General features: G+C 50.7%; 1 protein-coding gene across 1 annotated transcript in view; it reads left to right on the top strand.

Annotated features, from left to right (window-relative positions):
* The window catches only part of TNRC6A (trinucleotide repeat containing adaptor 6A), a 92,696-nt gene extending 78,901 nt beyond the window's left edge, over positions 1 to 13,795 (top strand). The window contains exons 18-25 of the mRNA XM_081089362.1: positions 1,618 to 1,749; positions 6,032 to 6,190; positions 6,724 to 6,864; positions 8,422 to 8,529; positions 8,979 to 9,200; positions 10,740 to 10,810; positions 11,499 to 11,638; positions 11,819 to 13,795. Of these exons, the coding sequence (XP_080945488.1) occupies positions 1,618 to 1,749; positions 6,032 to 6,190; positions 6,724 to 6,864; positions 8,422 to 8,529; positions 8,979 to 9,200; positions 10,740 to 10,810; positions 11,499 to 11,638; positions 11,819 to 12,194 (1,349 nt within the window). The 3' untranslated portion in view covers positions 12,195 to 13,795. The remainder of the gene's footprint in view (positions 1 to 1,617; positions 1,750 to 6,031; positions 6,191 to 6,723; positions 6,865 to 8,421; positions 8,530 to 8,978; positions 9,201 to 10,739; positions 10,811 to 11,498; positions 11,639 to 11,818) is intronic.
* Positions 13,796 to 22,205: the final 8,410 nt, after the last annotated feature.

Raw genomic sequence — 22,205 nt, 5'->3', positions numbered from 1 at the left:
TAAAGTTCTTAAGTCTAGCTGATCTAATATCCTGTAAACTGTCGTGAAACCAAAGTATTTAAAACTATTTGTTTTTAAAACTTTAGGATAACCAGCTGGATATGTGTTAAAGATCTGACTTCATTTTTAATAAGTATCTCAGAGGATTCTGATGTTGACTGTCCCCAGATCACATTTTAAACATTGGAGGAATGGGTCCATTTTCTGACCACAGTACCGAAGATAGACATTTCCATCCTTGTTCCATGAGACTAATCCTGAGATGTCATTGTCAGAGTTGGAGTAAATTGCACCTTAGAGTATGTGGGTCTGGCCCTGAGGTGCAATTGTTAGAGCACGACAGTTCTTTTGTTTGTTTGTTTATTTAAATTCTAGAGGCCCGGTGCACAAAATACATGCACAGGTAGGGTCCCTAGGCCTGGCCCGCGATCAGGGCCAATCTGGGGCCTTCCAGCTGCCAGCCAGGGCCTGCCTTCGCTCTGTGCACCCCCTGGTGGTCCACGCACGTCATGAGCGATCGAACTCCCAGTCAAACTCCCCCTCGGGAACACTTTGCATATTAGCCTTTTTATAGTTAAATATATTTTTATTTATTTCAGAGAGGAAGGGAGCGATATAAAAATGTCAGTGATGAGAATCACTGATTGACCCCTCCTACACACCCCACACTGGGATTAACCCTGCAACCCGGGCATGTGCCCTGACAGTCTTCTTTGACTGGTCAGCGAGTTGAAAATTATTCAGTTTGCAAGCAAAAGATAGCAACTGAAAGTGATCATATATAATATTTTATGCATGGTACTCTTGGAAAGTAGCTAAAGAGCGATATCTTACTAGAGATAGTCTTATAAACTTTAATATTTGGCCTCTTTAAATTTTTTTTTATTCTGCCAAGGAATCCTATATAATAAAAGGGTAACATGCAAATTGACTGAAGGGTGGAATGACCAGTCACTGTGACATGCACTGACCACCAGGGGGCAAACGCTCAATGCAGGAGCTGCCTCCTGGTGGTCAGTGCGCTCCCACAGGGGAGCACTGCTCAGCCAGAAGCCAGGCTCACAGCTGGCAAGCGCAGCGACAGTGACAGGAGCCTCTCCCGCCTCCACGCCAGAGCTAAGGATGTCCGACTGCCGCTTAGGACATCCCCCGTGGGCTTCCGGACTGCTAAAGGGCACAGGCCAGGCTGAGGGACCGCCCCTCCCCCTGAGTGTATGAATGTTGTGCACCAGGCCTCTAGTTTAAAAATAATCAAAATTATGTGGAGGAATAGTTTCCCACAGATAATGCAGTTTTATAGTAGTAACAGTTTTATGGTTTGAAAACCTATTATTGAGTATCAGAATGACTACGTAGGAGTTCTGCGTTGTGCTCTCTGGTCACCTCACTGTGGCTCTTTCTCCCCACACTGTGTCTGCATGACATTGGCCAGGGACAAAGTGTCGGTTCCACCCGCCCGGCCTTTGTAATTATTTGGCTGTGCCACATTTGCAGAATTATCTCTAGTAAGGAATTCAGGCAAGATTGAAAACATTACTTAGTTTTTCTAGGAAGTGCAAGTTGTACACGAAGAGGAACATGCTATATTTTATAAATTTTTTAATTGTTATTTTTAAGGCTTGAACTCAAACTTGAATGTAAATATGGATATGAACAGTATTAAAGAGCCACAGTCAAGACTAAGGAAGTGGACTACAGTGGACAGCATTTCTGTGAACACATCTTTGGATCAAAACTCCAGCAAACATGGTAAAAATACATTCTTACCTTAAAAAACAACAACTGTGGAATATTAACTTTTAGGCCTTTATTTTATTTTATTTTATTTTATTTTTTAATATATTTTATTGATTTTTTACAGAGAGGAAGGGAGAGGGATAGAGAGTTAGAAACATCAATGAGAGAGAAACATCAACCAGCTGCCTCTTGCACACCTCCTACTGGAGATGTGCCCGCAACCAAGGTACATGCCCTTGACCGGAATCAAATCTGGAACCTTTCAGTCTGCAGGCCGACACTCTATCCACTGAGCCAAACCGGTTTGGCTAGGCCTTTATTTTAAAGACATATTTTTAAAAGCCAAATTCTCTTAGAACCTTTCCTTATTTTTAAAAGTGCTTTATTAATAAATCTTAGTTGAAATAAAAAAAGCAAAAATTAACCTTTATAATGTTGTTATACAAAATAGAAATCAGATTATACTTTTTTTTTTTAATTATTTCCTTTTTGATGGTCTTTTAGTTTTTTGCAATTTGTTTTATTGTCCTAATGTTCTACTTGGTAACATTTACACAATTTAATGTAATGTAGGGTATTAAACACTTCCACCATAATTTGATTTCTAGCATTTTCTTATATATTGACACATTTTCTTTATATATTTTGTTATGTGTAAATCACATAGATTCAGTATTCTTTTCACCGGTTAATTACAGTTTTTAAATATTTTCATCTTATTTAATATCCATTCATCTAGCCACTAGTTAATAGACTACCTTCTGCTTTCCCAGGACTGTTCCCGAGATGTATAGATACATATGTGCATACACAGTTGAGTATGTAAGCAAGTGAAAAAGTCAGAACCCGCTGGAGGATTGAACAGGAAATGACAGCGATGAGTATGGCTTTAGAGAGACTCATCAGGGGCAGAGTCTGCAAGTTCACCAACTGAATGAGAGAGAGCAGTAAAGAGTTTGTGTGGCACATGTGCCCTGACCAGTGTGTTCAGTGGTTAGAGCGCCGGCCCACGCACCAAAGGGTTGAGGGTTCACTCCCCACCCCTATGGGGGCTTGTGCAGGAGGTGACCAATCAATGTATCTCTTCCCCCCTCCCTCCTCTCCCCTCCCTCCCTTCCACTCTGACTGAAAAGCAATGGAAAAAATATCCTCGAGTGAGGATTAACGCTCCACCCCAACCTCTCCCCCACCTCCCCAAAAAAATAGAAGTAGCTAGAAGAGGAAGCCAGAAAAGACGGGAAGAGAATTGGTGGAAGACCAGATCAGGTCAAGGGCAGGTCATGCCCTGGCGAGTGGCATGAGGGCCTGGCGAGGTCCTGCTCTGCTGCCCTCAGTGACTGGCACAGGAATTTGGAGGCTGTGACCTGCCTCCAGGGGAACCTGTGTTTCACCAGAAGCTCCAGCGAGAGCAGCTCAAGTCCATGAACCAGAGCTCCTCCCACCCACGGAAACAAGGCTCGTGGCCAGGTCCTGGCCCTCCTTTCTCACCTTGCCCTCCCATTGCAATAACTTGTGCCTCCTCCCATCAAGTGATTGAAGCTGGAAACTTAGAGACGTTCACTTTGTAGTCCATGTCCATTGAGATAATTTACTTATCTACAGCGTTTTCTAAAGTGTACGATTCAGTGGCTTTCAGTGTATTCTCAGTACCGCGTGCATCACCACAATCCATTTCTGAACGTTTTCTTGACCACACAAGAGCCTCAGGTGTCACTCTTCCCGCCTCCACTTGTCCATCTCTCCTAGCCATTAGCAAAAGCTCATCCTTCTGTGCGCGTACACTCATCTCTACTGCACACTTGCTGTGAGTGGTAGCAGGTACTGTCTGGTCTTTGTGAGTAGCATTTTGGCTTAGCACAGTGCTTGCCAGGCTCACTCGTGTTGCAGCATTCCGAAGTGCTTCATTCCTCCTTCCTTCAGCAGTCGACCACTGTTTGGGTCCGGGAGATATTCTTGAGTTCTTCCTTGCTCCCACCACCACATCCAGTCCACCTGTGACGAGTGCCCCTTCCACTGTCTCCGACGTCAGCCCGCTTCCCTGCACACCTGCCTTCCGGGGTCCCGAAACATAGCCCCGGTCTCACTTCTCTTACAATGCTTCAAGGCGAGGTCCTCCTTGCTGTGTCCGACCGAGTCCTGCGTGAGCATGCTGCCCCTGGTGCCTTCCAGGACCGCCCGTCTACAGCGGTGAGGCCTGGGCCACCTTCGGTTCCAGACGTTTAGAATAGCGCTCAGCATCCCTCCCTTCGAGATCAGGACCCCATCATCCATGTTGCTCACGAAATGGTCTTTCAGTTCTCAGGCTACTGCTCCGTTCCTCTCCTCAGGTCCTTATAGGCTGTACCTGCACCTAGAATCCCACCCCAACCTTTTTCATGAGGGCTCAACCCTTCCTCGCCTTATGCTTGTCCTTCCATCGCTGTTCACTTGGTCACCTCTTTGTGAGAATCCACTGTCATTAAGGGCAAGGACTCCATCTCACTCAGCTTTCTGTGTCCAGCAACTGGCCTGTCCTAATGAGAAAAGGCTGTTTGCCACTGTGTAAAGCGTTACTCATCTAAAATGAGCTCAGGGATGGGCGTGGAGGATAGATCTCAACACAGAGGGTCATTTCTAAATGTTAGCTGTGCTTTGATGGGATTTCACACTCGTGCTAACAGATACCTTTACCTGTGCTATGTAGTCCCCAGGGGTGGAGTCTAGGGGAGAAATGTAAGTGTCCTGGTGGAAAAGATCTTCGCTGTCTCCTTACTTATACATCCTTGGGTTCCTGCTCTTTGCCACTCAGGATGTTTTTTTGGGAGCAGGGGGTGTTGATAGAAATAAATATATTTTTTTAAAATTTAAATTCTTTTTTTTTTTAATATATTTTACTGATTTTTTACAGAGAGGAAGGGAGAGAGATAGAGAGTTAGAAACATCGATCAGCCGCCTCCTGCACATCTACTGGGGATGTGCCTGCAACCCAGGTACATGCCCTTGACCGGAATCGAACCTAGGACCTTTCAGTCCACAGGCCGATGCTCTATCCACTGAGCCAAACCGGTTTCGGCTAAAATTTAAATTCTTTATTGTTTAAAGTATTACATAAGTCTTCTTTTTCCCCCATTGACCTTTCCCCAGCTGCTCCCAACCCCCAGGACATGCCCTCACCCCCCTACTGTCTGTGTCCATGGGTTATGCTTATATGCATGCATACAAGTCCTTTGGTTGATCTCTTCCTCCCTCTTCCCCTGCCTTCCCTCTTAGGTTGGATGGTCTGTTCGATGCTTCTATGACTCTGGCTCTATTTTTGTTCATTCCACAAATGAGTGAGATCATGTGATATTTATCTTTCTCTGACTGGCTTATTTCGCTTAGCATAATGCTTTCCAGGTCCATCCATGCTGTTGCAAATGGTAGGAGTTCCTTCTTTTTTACAGCAGCGTAGTATTCCATTGTGTAGATGTACCACGGTTTTGTAATCCACTCATCTGCTAATGGGCATTAGGCTGCTTCCAAATCCTAGCTATGGTGAATTGTGCTGCTATGAACATAGGGGTGCATATATCCTTTCTGATTGGTGTTTCTGGTTTCTTGGGGCATATTCCTAGAAGTAGGATAACTGAGTCAAATGGGAGTTACATTTTTAATTTTTTTAGGAAACTCCATACAGTTTTCCACAGTGGCTGCACCTGTCTGCTTTCCCACCAGCAGTGCACGAGGGTTCCTTTTTTTTTTTTTTTTTTAAATATATTTTATTGATTTTTTTTTTTACAGAGAGGAAGGGAGAGGGATAGAGAGTTAGAAACATCGATGAGAGAGAAACATCGATCAGCTGCCTCCTGCACACTCCCCACTGGGGATGTGCCCGCAACCAAGGTACATGCCCTTGACCGGAATCGAACCTGGGACCCTTGAGTCCGCAGGCCGATGCTCTATCCACTGAGCCAAACCAGTCAGGGCGAGGGTTCCTTTTTCTCCACATCCTCTCCAGCACTTGTCATTTGTTGATGATATCAGGACGTTCTTGACTGCAGCTCTTTCTTCCCCCAGTACCTCTCATTCACCCCCAGCAGGAATCCCACAAAGGCTGCACTGTGCTTGTTCTTAGTTTAGGCAGCAGTACAAGTGTCTTCATGACTTGGCAATAATTGTGTACTCTTATCCCGGTGTGTCACTCACGCCCTTCTTGGAATGACATGAACCGGGATGGTATCAGCTCTCAGCCGTGCATCTTCACATAACGCAGAGCACAGGACGGACCTTGGTCATGTATTTTGCTCCCATCTCATGGTCATATTTCTCCTTTTAGGTGCTATTTCAAGTGGTTTCAGGCTGGAAGAGTCTCCGTTTGTTCCTTATGACTTCATGAACAGCAGTACTTCGCCAGCCAGCCCTCCAGGCTCAGTGGGAGATGGCTGGCCACGTGCCAAATCGCCCAATGGCTCTAGCAGTGTTAACTGGCCACCAGGTAAGATGCCAGCAGCTTCCGTTATGACTGGGCACTGGTTTAGCCCAGTTCCGGCTGTCGGACTGAGTGCTCAGGATACAAATGAGTGCTGAGGGACAGTGACGTCGGGCATCGAATCTGCCCTGTGGCCAGTAGTGCCCTGTGCTCCAGCAGTGAGCGTGGGACTGTCCGCCCTGGCACTCATGCTCCGTCTCCACCTGTGCCAGGGGACCTGGGCAGCATCGCAGCTGTGCCACAGAGCGGGCAGAATCGCTCCCGTGGCCTGCACCGCCTGCTCGGTTGCTGTGGCCTTGTGCCTGGTAATGGAGCACTGTAGGATGTTACTGTTTGAGGTATACAAACCCAGAGCATTGGGTCCTGTTGTAAAAACCTGCAAGTTACTCATAAATAACAGCCTATGTTCATCTCATTTTGTTACCGAATCAAAATACTTGCGAATTACATAGGTTTTAGGAGTAAATATTTTACATTATTTAGTAATAGATTTTAAAATGGTGATTAAGCCTGAACTAATTTAAAGTTTTCATTTCCAGAATTCCGCCCTGGTGAACCATGGAAAGGTTATCCAAACATTGACCCAGAAACTGACCCTTACGTCACTCCTGGCAGTGTCATAAACAATCTTTCAATTAACACTGTGCGGGAAGTTGACCACCTCAGGGACAGGAACAGTGGTATGTAGGCGGGTACACTTCCGTTTCTGGACAGCATGGTGTAAGGGTGGCTCAGAGTAGGTGTGAGGCCTCAGCAGCAACGTCACAGGCACATCTCAGCCCCAGACGCCCAGGAAACCAGGCAGTGGGAGCAGAAGGGTCTCTTGTCCCGTAGGCGACTCCTCAGCACTTTAAGTGAGGAGGATTCATTCTTGCTTGATACGGTAAACACACATGTGACGTTAACAGAGGACCAACAACTGGTCACCTTCCAGTCATTGTATTAGCAGCTGCAGGCTGTTGCCTCCTTTACACTGTTCTGGTTATTAAGAAATGGGTGTTTTTTATAAAAGGTGTGTTTTTGTTATTTATTTATACACTGGATATTAAAGACTGTCATCTGGAAAAACAATTTGACTGTCTCTCAAAGAGTGGAAATAATACAAATTTTAAGGATCCCTATAGTCCAGATGCACTTTTTAATGGGTTATCAAATAAATCATCCTACTACATACACGTGATTATATTTACTGTATTTCGTGGGTGTACCGGAAGGAAGGAGAAGGAAATGAGAGTATTTTCTGTTCTTGTAACATTTATCCTTCATCTGCCCCTTTATTTTTTTTTTAATATATATATATATTTTTTTTATATATATATATTTTATTGATTTTTTACAGAGAGGAAGGGCGAGGGATAGAGAGTTAGAAACATCGATGAGAGAGAAACATCGATCAGCTGCCTCCTGCATACCCTCCCACTGGGGATGTGCCTGCAACCAAGATACATGCGCTTGACTGGAATCGAACCCGGACCCTTGAGTCCGCAGACTGACACTATCCACTGAGCCAAACCAGTCAGGGCCATCTGCCCCTTTAAACAATTTTTAATAAAAATGCCAGTCTGCATTTTACATTAGACGTGTCATCGGCGAGCAGGTGCTTGCCATATCACAGTGGTGAGGAGACGTCCTTCCAGCCCAGTTAGGCAGACAGCTCTGCAGAAGTAGGGAGAGCCACTACCTTCCCAGGGGAAGGAGTAGGGACAGCCACACGGCATCCTCGTGTCCTGGTGGCTCATGGGAGACGTGCTCACAGAGATGGTGGCTTCTGATCTGTGGGAGATGCTGAAAGTCGGGGGGAGGAGGGAGGGTTAGTTTTGATATCAAGAGAATCCACTGAAAGTTTTGAGTGGAAGAGTCAACCTTTATTCAAGGTGGGTGAGCAATTGCCTTGGAGTGGGAGACCCAGCAGAAGCTGTTAGAGCGATCAGATAATGGTCAGTCTGGAGCTAAACTAGAGAAAATGGTCATGGGCTAGGTTTCAGAGACTGAATCTGGGGCACGGTGGAGGAGGAGAAAGGACTGACCAGGCCAAGCTGTCCAGTGAGAGAGCTGTCAGCATGCTGTTTGGAGGGCGAGAAAGAAGGTGTAGCCTTGGGTAGCGCCTGTGAGCCTGAGCATGCCTGTCCTTTCTCGAGACGGCTGTGACGTGGCGGTTGTGCTAGGCGCTTTTGCTTATTCTGAGGCACCATGTCGCTTACTCTGGGAGTTACTAATTGGGCGCTTCCCCCACATAGGGTCATCCTCATCCTTGAACACCACGCTGCCTTCAACTAGTGCCTGGTCATCCATTCGTGCCTCCAACTACAACGTTCCCCTCAGCAGTACAGCACAAAGCACTTCAGGTGGGCGGGGCGGGGCGGGGCGGGGGCCCTCTCCCCTCTCTGCTGAGGTCACGCTCTCGGCAAGCTCTCCACTCTGGTGGAGCAGTGCTGTCTGTTGACCGCACACCCGCTTCCGTGAAGCCTCAGCCAGGAAACTAGCTTTCTCTCTCTCTCTCTCTCTCTCTCTCTCTCTCTCTCTTTCTCTCTCATATATTTTTACTGATTTCAGAGAGGATGGAAGAGGGAGAGATAGAAACATCAATGATGAGAGAGAATCATTGATCGGCTGCCTGCGGGGTCTGGGGTTTCTTGGCTTGTTTTCTTGGGCAGTTTGGTTAAATTTAGGGGTTTTTAATAGAGTCTCACTTTGTTTGATTTGGTTTCAGCGGGAGAGTGGATGTTACTATTTAAATTTGATCTTTTCTAAAAGCAATATCTCCCCCCTCCCACTTTTTGTTCCCTTTGAGTAGCCAGAAATAGCGATTCCAAATTGACGTGGTCTCCGGGGTCAGTCACAAACACCTCTCTGGCCCATGAGCTGTGGAAGGTCCCTTTGCCACCTAAAAACATCACTGCTCCATCCCGCCCGCCTCCGGGGCTCACTGGTCAGAAGCCTCCCTTGTCTACGTGGGATAATTCTCCTCTGCGTGTAGGTGGAGGATGGGGAAATTCTGACGCCAGGTATACCCCAGGTAAGATGAGGTGCCGAGCACTGGCCATGCTCGTGTGACGGGGGCAGTGCCCTCTGTCAAGGGGCCTAAAACTAGAACAGCGTGTGGCTCCTACTGCATGCTCTTGGTCTCCATGTCACCCGGTTCACCTAAGAACACTTGGCAGACAGTGGTGAGTGAGTGGAATGGGGCTCCTTTCTTTGAGAAATTCCTCACTTGCTCCTCTTAAAATGTGTGCGAACTTCTCACTCCTGACCAGCCTTCAGAGCACACCACATGTGGCACACAGAGCAGAAGCTGCCACAGCAGGGCCGGGAAAGCCTGGCCTTGATGTAAGGGCTCATAAAATGTATTGCAGGGTTTTTGTTTTTTCAATCTTTTTTTTTATTTTTATTTTTTTTGAGAGAGAGGAAGGGAAAGGGATAGAAACATTGATCAGCTGCCTCCTGCACAACTCCCACTAGGGATGGAGCCCACAACCCAGGCAGGTGCCCCCGCCAGGAATGGAACTGTGACCTCCTGGTTCATAGGTCAGTGCTCAACCACTGAGTCGTGCCAGCCGGGCTAACCAGAGACATTTGAGAGGAACGGGTGCTGCTAGTCAGACAGAGCCAGCAGGCATAAGGCAGACTGTCTCAGGAAAGGGCAGAGGGCTCTCCTCTCCTGCACATGACCAGCAAGCACTGCACGGCCCTGGGGTGAACTCCGAGCTGTCTGCTGGTTCTTACCTCATTATGCCCTGCCCCTGGCCTGTACCAAACTTTGTCATCTCCAGGCTGAAAATGGTAATATCTCAATAATTTCTGATCTTTAGACAGGTGATTGGCTGAAATAAAACTTAGAGCGTTTCCTTTGGGAGAAGTTTTGATTACATGAAAAGAATACTTGAGTCTGTTTTAAGCTACTAAATGCAAATTAATGTAATGGGTGTTGTGTGTACGTTTTCTTTCTGGCCACAGCCACCTGGGGGCCAGCTACTATAAGTGGCTGGTGTATAGTGTGAGAGGATGCCTGAGAGCCTGCTCTAAGGAGGCTTGGTGGAGTCAGGAAGCCAAGCAAAGCAGAGGGAGCAGCATAAGGCTCAGACCTGGGGGCGCACTAGGGCTCCCTATTGAACTTAGAAGGTTTCAAGAGCCGTGTGCAGGGAGAAGTGGGTGGAGCTGCCTCCCGAGCTGTCTGTGAGGCACCTGGGAGCAGTTGTCAACTGGGCTGACTTGATCACATCTTCAAGGTCTGCTGCTGGGAGAGAGCAGAAAGCAGGTGGCATGCTCCCGTGGTGACCCAGACAAACACGGGCTGTCTGCTCAGAGCTCCACCCTGGGGGACACTCGTGCCAGTTCATCAGAGGACACTGGAGAGGCCTTCCCCAAGTGGTAGTCTGTTGAGATAGATTTAGCTTCATAAATGAAAATACGCCAAAGGGAGGCCGTCTTTGTGCCTCACTAGCCAGGAGCCCCGTGACCCCCACGGATAATGATGGGACTGGGATGTGCTTATCCTAGGTTATCGCTCCGGCCACAGTCTCAGGAAACTGACTTGTCCTCTTTCTTCCTTGTTCAGGGTCCAGCTGGGGTGAGAGCAGCTCAGGGAGAATAACAAATTGGCTTGTTCTAAAAAACCTTACACCTCAGGTAAGGGCACGGGCACTAGTGTGCGGACGCGCGGGGGCCTGCGAGAGGAGGTCTCCAGGCTTCTGATGTGGAGGAGAGGCTGCCGGGCCTGAGTGGGAGGCAGGGCTGGCAGAGGAGGCGGCTTCAGGTCCCAGGGCTGCGGGCTGCGGGCTGTGGGCTGGTGCAGCCCTTCTGCCTTGGGAAATGTGCCGATTCTCTGGTCTTAGCCCAAGACGGGCAGCGACGTGGGCGAGGACCAGGGCTGGGCAGTTGACCAGGCCAGCAGAGGAGCTTGGTGCACTTGGAGAGCCCTGGCCTGCCCTGTTCAGTGCGGCCATGTTCTTAGTTTCTGGGCCACCCCCCCTTGGAGGCTGATGTTAGATCCCCCCGTCCTCCCACAGGGAGCAGGGCCTTGATGGTCCTGCCTCAGGGCAGGGGAGAGAAGACTGGAAGCCACAGCAGGGCAATGGCTAAGGAATTGGGGACCTGGGAAATGTCCCGGGGTCCAGAGGCCACGGAGGTATGGCTCTGGGCCCAGTGGAGGTGGGAGGGGGCGCCGTACCCCACCACAGCAGTGAGTCCCAGGGGAAAGTAGCACCAGGAGTGACACATCTCAGGCGAGAGGGAGGACGAGAGTCCCGTCCCGGGACAGCTTCCCTGGTGTCCTCGCGCCGCGGCGCAGCTAACGGGCACTCGCACCGTCTCCTAGATCGACGGCTCGACTCTGCGCACCCTGTGCATGCAGCATGGCCCCCTGATAACATTCCACCTGAACCTCCCGCACGGAAACGCTTTGGTCCGCTACAGCTCGAAGGAAGAGGTAGTGAAGGCACAGAAGTCTCTGCACATGTAAGTCGGCTGGTCTGGTGGCCCCAGAACATCCCCGGCACTGCGGCCCTGTGGGATGGTTTTGCAGGGAGGCGGGAGGGTGTGCTGGGTGCCTGGTGTGTCCTAGACACGCGGGTGCCGCCCCCTTGAACCCCTGGGAGCCTCCGGTGGCTGGGTCCTCACGTGTCCGTCTCCCCCCAGGTGTGTGCTGGGGAACACGACTATTCTCGCTGAGTTTGCCAGTGAAGAGGAGATCAGTCGTTTCTTTGCACAGAGTCAGTCTCTGACCCCTTCCCCTGGCTGGCAGTCCCTCGGGTCCAGCCAGAACCGGCTGGGCTCCCTCGACTGTTCCCACCCGTTCTCCAGCCGGACTGATCTCAGTCACTGGAATGGTGCTGGGCTGGCGGGGACTAACTGTGGAGACCTCCATGGCACTTCCCTCTGGGGGACCCCCCACTATTCCACAAGCCTGTGGGGCCCTCCAAGCAGCAGTGACCCCCGAGGAATGAGCAGCCCCTCCCCCATCAATGCTTTTCTTTCTGTTGACCACCTCGGTGGGGGTGGAGAATCCCTGTGACAGGTAGAGGCAGACTCGTGACCGTGACTGCAACCTCAAGATGCAAAGCAAAGGGGCACTACGTTGAGCTCGCCGCCTGCAGCCGGGCGCCTGTGGGAACAGCTCTGCTCTGCACATTTTCCACTTTGTTTTCCCCGAAACATATCAGTTGAATACTTGAATCATGCAGGCCAATACTATAATGTGAAGGTGTCTCTCGTTACACTCCCACTGGCGCCATGCGTGCTGACCGCGTAGTGAGCTCACCTGTGCGAATTCATCATGTTTAGCCTTTGGGTTCTTTTTTTTTTTTTTTCCCCCTATTCCCACACCCCACCCTTATTTTTTTTTTCCAAAACCATTGTTTGGGCTGATAACGTATGAGCTTTTACCTTTGCACTGAATGATGTTCTCTCCGTCTAATCGGCAATATGGGGGGGCAGCTGTTCCGTGTGATGTTTACTCAAGGATGTCCTTAAGGTGTGCGCTCTCCACTATGCCTTGACGTCCGCTACCTTACTGTGTGTCGTGGAGTTGGAGATCACGTTATGATGCTGACTTAGGACGATAATGAAAGTGTTGCACCCGTTTCTTCATGTTCTAAAACTAAAGAATTTCGCTCTGCAGTTTGAAAAACTGTGGCCACAGCTGTGACTTGCAGCCCGCCTGCACCGGGGGGCCCTGCACTTTGAATGGGCTTTCCATTTTCTTTTGAAGGCTCTCACGTTGACCTTCTTGTTTACAGATTTTTTTGTTTGTTTTTTGAGAAAAAAAAATGTTTACTCTTCCATCATTAAAAAAAAAAATTTAAAAGACAAAAAAAAAAGAGGAGGATTTAAAAGATGCTTTCTATCTCTGGGAAAAGGAGCAGCATTTGGCCATGTTCTTGTTTTCTATTCCTGTCCTAAATCAAAGAGCATGGTTCTCAGGAAAACCGGGTCCCCAGTCAAACAAAAACAAAACCTTGTAGTTTCTTATAGGAAAAAAGGAAACCCCCAAGTTTTAGCACTGATACTATGTATTGCTCTGTTAAAGAATTTTCTCTGCCAAAAAAAAAAAAGAAAAAACAAAAAAACGCTTCAAGCTGGAGTTTGACGTTCTGCTTCAGATGCTGTCTTTTTATTAGTGTGATGATGGTTTGCTAATGATCAGTAGGGAATCATTTTTGTAATTCCATCAAGTGGCTCTGTTTCTGCTGTCGTGACTGTGTTATGTCTAATGTTGTACCTTAAAGCCGAAATCAGTAACTATGCATCCTGTAAGCACGGTGTTGGGCTTACAGCGTCGTTCATTGTAGAAAGGAAATTTTAAATGTTGTTGCAAACTAACGAGTTACACCATTTTTACAGTTTCTTTATCTCCTCCCCCCTTTTTTGCCCACAAATGGTATTATAATGCTTGCTTAGTCAAAGGAGAGACTAAACAAGGGTAAAAATTTTAACACACAGAATTTGCCATCATTTCATTGCCTTGATTCTAACTGTTTGTGTCCTATGATGCAAAAGAAGTCAGTGGCTTTTAACTGTTTACAAATAGAATGTGATTGTAAAATGTACAGTTTGGTTGTGTTTAATTATGAAATTTCTTCAGATATAATAAACCATGACTTTTTGGCTGCTCAACATCAATTGTCTCTTTTTTGTGAATTTATTTGTACGCTCCTTTTTATAATGAAAGTTTTCAAGTTGCTATGTATGAGGGCTCTCATAGAGCAACCGATTAAAAATATAAGCAAATATTGGAACATTTTAACTGAACTTATCCACAGTCTCACCCTGAAATAATGTGAGAACAATGGGCGGCAGTGGCTGGCTCCCGCCCGCCTCCGCGCCTGTGGGACCTGCTGCCCAGCGCTCCTGCGGCTCATCCTCCCTGCCGTCCGTGCCAGCGCAGGCCCAGCAGACACGCGGAGCAAGAGGCTCACTGCCCGGCAGTGTCTGGTGTTAAGCTCAGACCTCTGTTACCGAGCAGGAGCCGCCGGACGGGCCCCTCCCGCTCCAGCGGGCTCCGGCGGCCTGTGCTCGCAGCGCCAGGCTTCACTGCGGCCACTTGCCAGGCGTAAGCCGTGTTCCGTGCATTCGATGTGTATTGACTTCCACACTGGTTTTTCCAAAAACCAAAGGTAGCTTTGAAAAACCACGTCTGGAAATGTTTGGGACGTCACGCTAATTGACCTTTGGGGCTTTGAGTAGTATATAATTGACTTCATAACTGCGTTAATTGTATTGTTCAAGTGTTTGGGAGTTTTTTGCGCTTGTTATGTGGAAATAAAGTGTTTGATTAAAAAAATTAGCAAGTGGTTGCTTTTTGCTTGGTCCTTCAATACTACAGCGCTGCTCCCTAAGACACTGCGCTTCACCAAAGCCCCCTTTCATCTCTCCCACCTGCCCCTTCATCCCGCTGGGAGTCCGACATTCCCGGGGTCCTGGTGCGGGTCACTGACCGCCCGCAGGAGCCCAGCTGCCCGTCCACATCTACGCCAGAGCACGGCCAGCCATTTCCGAAGGGGGCTCCCGTGCTCCCGCCGCCCGAGGTGCTCCTGCTGCTGTGCTGGGGCTCATGCGGGGCTCTGACCCTGCCTCACCCTCCCAGACGTTCCCACTGTTCCCGCCCCCCCAGGTGCCTCCGCCCCTTGCTGCTCCCGTTGCCGCAAGTGTCTTCCCGTCCCAGCAGGACCTCCAGGTCCTGTGCCAGGTGACAAGGAAGCTCCTGCTCACATGTGTGCACACTGGTCAGACGCACGGTAGTTGCTAATAGGGGAAGGAAATAAACTATTGCCTGTTGACACTTGTGGACCAAAGATGTGTGTGAGCCAGGGAAGGTGGAGGTGAAGTTCTTGACAGCAGGACAGATTTCGATCCAGACAGGAGTACAAACTGCGGTTTTATCGAGCAGCTGGCTGTAGGTCCGGATTATGCTCCACCATTGGCACATGCCTGTTACCCATTTCGCCAAGGTTTAGGTCTTGCCCTGTGGGGCCTTCATTTTCAGATGTGAGCGGCGGGCTCGCTGGATGAGGGCCAGACTGCAACCCGATGGACCTGAGAGCCCCTGAGACCAGGCCCCGGGGACCTCCCAGCAGGCACTGGGGAAGCGAGAGGGAAGGGACAGTCCTGGTGCGAGGCTTACACACCAGGTGCGCCCACAGTTCCCGCCTCACAGCTGGGTGCCCCAGCCGGCCGGACTGGGAACTACTGGAGAGCAGTGTTTCTCAAATTGTGTGGCCCCCAAGGCTCGGGACTGCGGGTGAGCCTCCCGGGGGATCTGGGCCAGAACTTTAAGCTTTGCATTTACAGCTGAGCATGTTGCATTCTGCTCTCTCACATCTGTTTTCATCCAGAACTAATGTTTGAAGTAGCCAGTGAAACTCTTCAGAAAGCGGGGGCAGCACAGGGCCAGCTGTGTGGACGCTCACGTCCCGAGGAGCAGAGAACTCCAGTGGCCTCTGCTCGCGCACGGCTCAGATCCACGGCCCTGTCCTGGCTGGCGGACTGCTGGTAAGGAGACCCCTGACCTGCCGGGGGAGAGGACTCAGCTTTGGGCAGCTGTGTCCACAGTCCATCCCCGAGCGGGCCGGCTTCAAGTGATGACAGGACCTAAACAGTCCAGGGCCTGATGCCAACTCACAGGCCCCGCGGCAGCATCACTGAACCCCCTGGCTTTTCATTGATTTCATGGTTTTTAAAGTCAGCTTAGTTTATTGACCAAGTTGAGGGTGTACAGAAAATCAGTGCTGTTTGCCATGAACTAAAGGGAACTATATACCAGAACCAGAACCCAAATGCGTTCCATTCCCGGTGGAGGTGTCTGTCAGAGTGGGAGGGGAGGGGAAGGTGCCAGCGCAGAGGGGAGGGGAGACGGGGGAGGGGGAGGTGCCAGCGCAGGGGGGAGGGGAGACGGTGGGGGGAGGGGGAGGTGCCAGACACCCGACTGCTGCAGGGAAAAGCCGTCTTTGCTTGTGACTCAGTGTCCCTTCTTGAACTGAAAAGCCTGTCAGGTCCCCCCACTCCTGGGGCCAGGACCCACACTTTAGAATGGCTCCTCCAGAGACTCGAGGTGCATGCAGGGGTGGGGGTCGCCTCCGAAATGGGTCCTGCTGTGAGGCTCGGCTCAGCATCCCACAGAAGCACCCTCTGGCCTCGGCTCCTGTCTCCACTGCCCCCCACGACCACCCGAGCAGCTGGGGAGCCAGGTGCCCCCTGAGGAGGAGCAGCGCAGCCTGGAGACCGCAGGCCCAGGTGTCTGCCCCGCAAGCCCGGAGCCAGTGAGGGGGCAGAGGTGGGGGCAGTGCGCCTGCCAGGGTCGCCTGGCGGCTTCAGGGAAGCACCCGAGCTCCTGCCACCACAGAGGCACTGCCGGTGACCCGCATGCCTACAGCTCAGCTTAGAGCCCTGCCGGCTGCCTGAGGCCTTCCCGCAGCGGGAGGAGCCGAGCCCTGGACCCGGGCGGCTGCCCTTCCTCACTCCTCTGCCTCCGAGCCCCACCTCCCCAAATAGTCTCCCTCCACCAGGGGCACCTGGTCCCGCCCGTGCCTGGAGCTGCTCTTTTGGCTGTTACAAGGGGGGAAGGGAGCTGCTCCTGGAACCTCGCGTGCAGAGGCCGGGAAGCTGCTAGCGGCCTCGGCGCACAGGCAGCCTCAGCTCCGCGGCCCGTTCACAGCCTCCCTCACGCCGAGGATCCGAGCACACCCTCCGAGCAGGCTGCGCCCTCGGCCTGCAGGTCGCCCCGCCGCCAGCCCCTCAGGGACCGCAGCTTTCCGCCAGAGACGCCCCCGGCGTCCAGCATCCCCATCTACGGTTCTAAAAGCCAAGCAGCGCGGAGGCCGGAGGCTGCGGTCAGTGTCTGCAAACCCGCTGAGGTCCTTCCCGGTCTGCCTCCCCGCGGGGGTGGGGGTGGGAGTGGCAGTGGCAGTGGTCCCGTCCCCCCTGGATGTTGTGTGAGACGCAGGGAGAACAGTGAGGGTGGCTTCCTCACTGGGCCACCACCACAACAGAGGAGTGAGAGACCAGCCTGGGGGGGGGGGGGGCCGGCTGGGGGGGAGAGGGGGCCCCCACTCCACAGAGGCAGCGCCGTGGCCAGTGGCCAATGCGGCCAGCGAGCGTGTGCACGGGCCGGGCCCCATGTGGGACGCTCACAGGCAGTCACGGGGCCACAGCAGGAGGCTCGGACCAGAGTGCCCAATGCCAAGCAACAAATCCGATCAGTAACAGGCGGTCAGAAGTTCATGGCTGACCCAAAGCCCCAGGGCCCGCGAAGAAAGCCACACGGTCCGAGCCCCCCTGTGATTCAGACCCGGGGCCCAAGAAAGGGCAGGGGCCCAAGATAGGGCAGGAGCCCAAGCCAGCAGAGCCCTGGTCCCTGCTGCCGGGAGTGCAAATGGCACCGCCAGGCTGGAAGCCAGTTAAATAGTTAACTCTGCACCGTGTGCCGATCACGTCACAAGCCATTTCCCGCCTAAGTATTTATTCACGGGAAAGGACTTTATTGCAGTCACCCCAACCTGTCAGCAGATTAATGAATAAACAGATTGTGCTATATCCGTACAATGGAGCTATTGATAAGCATAACAGTATGGATGAATCTCAAAATAATTATGCTGAGCAAAAGATAAAAAGCCAGACAAAAAAGAGTGCATATCACATAATGCCATTTATATAAAACTAGAAGCCCAGTGCACAAAATTCATGTACTGGGGGGGAGGGTGTGGTCCCTCAGCCTGGCCTGTGCCCTCTCGCAGTTCGGGAGCCCTCGGGGGATGTCCAACTGATGGCTTAGGCCTGCTCCCCCCGTGGGAACACACTGAACACCAGGGAGCAGCTCCTGCATTGAGCATCTGCCCCCTGGTGGTCAGTGTGCGTCATAGCAACCAGTCGTTCCGCCATTCAGTCAATTTGCATATTAGCCTTTTATTATATAGGATTCTGGGACATGTGAGTTAATCTGCAGTGAAAGAAAATGAATGGAATCAGTGGTTGTCTAGGGACAGGGGGAGCTCGGAAACTTTGGGAAGTGGTGGGTGTCACCTACACCAGTGGTTTCCGAGGTCGTGTCAAAACTCATCCAGGGGCATTTTTAATATGCATGGTTTTTTGTGCATCAATCATTCCATATAGACTTTTTTCAAAACAAACAAAAAAACTCCCTTTGCTCAGTCTTGCACTAAAATGTTAAAGTAATCTTGGAAACAGCCCTTGGTTGCATCAGTTCTGCTCAATTGTGATGGGAAGTGGCCTCCAAACTCTGGGTGGGAGTGGAACCCTCATTTGCTGTGGGTTGAGCTAGCCCTGGATGGGTTTGGGGCTGCAAATTCCTTTAGAACCACTGCTAGTCAGTGGAGAAAGCAGCCACCAGGGGGCGCACAGTGACTTCCTTTTTCTGGAAGAAGCTTTGAGAAATCAAGTCATCTAGGAGGGAGTGTAGCAGGCTTTCCCACAACACTGTAATTAAATCTTAAAAAACAAAATAGAAAATAGCCAAACAAATCAAGTCAGACAAATCAAGCTGGCTGTCGTCCCATGCACCAAAAAGTTGCTAGTTTGATTCCTGGTCAGGGCACATGTCTGGGTTGGGGGCTCGATCCCAGGTGGGGGTGTGCAGGAGGCAACTGATCGATGCTTTACTCTCTCCCTTCCCCTTCCTCTCTCTCTAAAATCAATACAAATATTGTGACAAAAAACTTTGGTAAAGGTCCCTCTTCCAGGGACCAGCAATCCCTGTCCAGGATCTGACCTCGGAGCTCTATCCCAGAGAGTAAGTACATCGAGCATATTCACTGCAACCTTGCTTGCCATCGCAGACTGAGAACAACCAAAACCCTTCCCTACTGTGTCAGAGCAGTTCTTCTCAAACTCCAGGGTGCATGGATCAGCCTCCTGGGGATCTCGTTAGAATGCAGAGCCAGGCTTTGCGGGCCTGGGTCGGCTGATGCTGCTTGGTGGGCTAATTATTGAGAATGGGGTTCACCAGCTGGCCAGAGACGCCGCTGCGGGCTATCCCTGAGCCGTCGCTGTAAGGCTGCAGGGCTGGTTCCAGGCTCCTTCCATCTTTGAAATGTCTCTTTCATCTGCATGGGCCAAGAGAGCTCCCTCCCACCATCACATCCTAGCCAGTGAGAAGAGACATTTGCAGATAGTTTTTAAAAATCTATATATTTAAAAGCACAGAGACCAGAACAGCAGAACAACCAGAACAACTGGTGGCTATTACACGTACCCGGCAGCCAACCAGCCTGATCCAGGCCCCTATTTGCCCCCCACCCCCAGCCACCTGCCCCCAATTGGCTCCCAACACCCCAATCGGGGGGCGGGCCGACTGGCCAACCACCCATGGCCCCTCCCCCCCGCCAGCCCACCTCCTACTCATGCACAAATTTGTGCACTGGGCGTCTAGTAAAAAATAAAAAAACCAGGTCATGCGAAATACAATTGTCCTGAACTTAAGATAAATGAAAGAAAAAGAGTGGCAAAAGCTTACTTAAAGACAACGTAAACATTTTATGTCCCAAGACCACAGCTTGGTGAGGTAGGAAGTTCCAAGATACGGACGGCCAGGACAAACTCCATTTTGGCTGTGGTCCAACCAGACAGTGGCCAGCTCTCGGGGAAACCACAACCTAAGATTCCATGGCAATTGTGAGGAATGTGCCAATAATTGTGGTTCTCAACCTTCCTAATGCCGTGACCCTTTCATACAGTTCCTCATGTTGTGGTGACCCCCAACCATAAAATTATTTTCGTTGCTACTTCATAACTGTGATTTTGCTACTGTTATGAATCGTAATGTAAATATCTGATGTGCAGGATGTATTTTCATTGTTCACGACTCACAGGTTGAGAACCGCTGGATTAGATCGTTTAAAAGTGCAATTAGAAAGCAAGGGCTTCCGAATAAAATGACCAGGATGAAAGGCCTGTTCTTAAAATATTCATAAGGGCAAAATAGAGAAAACAGGATGGCCCAGTGGGGAGGGCATCTTTTTCTGCCAAAGGCCATTTGGAGGCCATTCAAAGCCTGCCTGCCTTTACCACCCTCTGTTCCTAAGACGGCAGAGAGGGGAGGCAGGGTTCAAAAGTGCAAGCTGACATAGAAGCACTCTGGTCCCAGACCTAGCCATAGCTTCCATGAGAATGTCTTCTCCATAAATATTAATAAATAGCTTTCACTTGTCCCATCTGCCAGAACCTCAGCTTGGATCCAACTGGTTCTTTCACAAGCTGGTGAATGTTGCATTATTGTACCTGTCTCGTGGCTAAAAGGTCTCTGTGTCTCTGTGTGTGTCTATCTGTGTTACAAATATGAGATATTTAGTAAATTAAAATTAATTGGTTTGCCCAGCCAGCATGGCTCAGTGGTTGAGCGTCGACCTATGAACCAGGAGGTCAGAGTTTGATTCCTGGAAAGGGCACATGCCTGAGTTGTGGGTTTTGGGCTCAATCCCCAGTGGGGGGTGGGGGACGGGAGTGTAGGAGGCAGCAGATCAATGATTCTCTCTCATCATTGATGTTTCTATCCCTCTCCCTTCCTCTCTCAAATCAATAAAAATATTTTAAAAATAAAATAAAAGAGTCTCTGTGTTTTAATTATTATTCTTGCTGGACTTACACCAATAATCAGGCCAAACTTATTGAAACTTGATTTATTTTGCAAATGAATTGGTCTTAATTTGGCTATCTTTGATAAAATGAGGGTGATCTCACAGAGGAAACTCTATGTCAGTAGAATACCTCTGCGGGTACTGGATTCTGGGAGTGTTCACTGTTCGCTGTCTTTTCTGTTTTGTTTCTGCCTGAAAACTGGACGGATCCTGAATTCTCCCAGGCCCCCCCACTCTCTGGCTGAGCCTCCAAACTCACTGTTCCCAGGCCCTCCCCCCATTTTGGCTGGAGCGCTGAGGACACTGCCCTCTCCCACAGCCGCGCTGACGGGGGCCTGGGAGGGGACCCCAACAGGCACAGCGCAGATGTGAGGCGTCCCTTAGGCGGCGGGAGGCCCCAGAGACCCTTGGCTACAGGCCAGGAGCATCTCAGACTGTCCCTGGCGCTGGCGCCGGAAGATGCTGCGAGCCAGGCCTTCGAAACCGAGCAGCCCAGCTTCCAGAAGGTTCCCCTCAGGCGGCTCCGAGGCGGGCCTGGGGGCTGAAACAAGTCTGCCCAGCACGTGCCACCGGGCCTGTGGGCTATTCTGAGCTGAAGGCCGTGGAGACACGTTTCCTCTGACAGAATCTACATGTGGGCCTGGCCCCTCCCCACGCCTCGGTCCCTTTCTGTCGCTGAACCTCTGGTGCAGGTGGGCTCCCCAGGCGTGTGTGCGTAACGGAAATTGGTTATTTTCTCCTGTTAACCTGACTCCTGTAGATCTCACGAATACCCGCCCGAAAGCCACGAAGGGAGGGGAGCTGCTCCCCACAATGACGGAATGAGCGGCTGTGCCTCGCACTGGCACTCGGGCGAGCCGCCTTGGGTGGGGCCTGGAGGAAGCACAGCCTGGAGCCCCCCCACCCCCCACCCCTCACCCCATGCAGGAGAGGCAGCCGCTGCTTGGACCACATCCCTTGGCTCCGGACAAACAGCCCCCCCTCTGGGCACCCTGTCACTGAATCTTTACAGCCCTGACTATTTGACAGGTGGGGAGGCTGAGGCACAGGGAGGTGCAGTCACTTGCCAAAGCTGCCAGCTTGGTCCGGCCAGGATCGAACTGGACCCTGAAGGCCGCCGGCCCTGCGCTGGGGCCCGGTCCAGGCCTCCCGGAGCCCAGGCGGCACTGGTGGCGGCGCCCTGAGGATGGCTCCCCGACCTGCTCCCTCTAGAGCAGCGGTTCTCAACCTGTGGGTCGCGACCCCTTTGGGGGTCAAACGACCCTTTCACAGGGGTCGCCTAAGACCATCGGAAAACACAGATATAATTACATATTGTTTTGTGATTAATCACTATGCTTTAATTATGTTCAGTCTATAACGATGAAAATACATCCTGCATATCAGACATTTACATGACGATTCATAACAGTAGCAACATTACAGTTATGAAGTAGCAA

This window comes from Myotis nattereri (assembly GCF_964212035.1).
Source record: "Myotis nattereri genome assembly, chromosome: 4".
Taxonomy (NCBI): Eukaryota; Metazoa; Chordata; class Mammalia; order Chiroptera; family Vespertilionidae; genus Myotis; species Myotis nattereri.
Note: the sequence above shows the minus strand (reverse complement) of the source record. Positions and strands in the feature narration are given on the sequence as shown.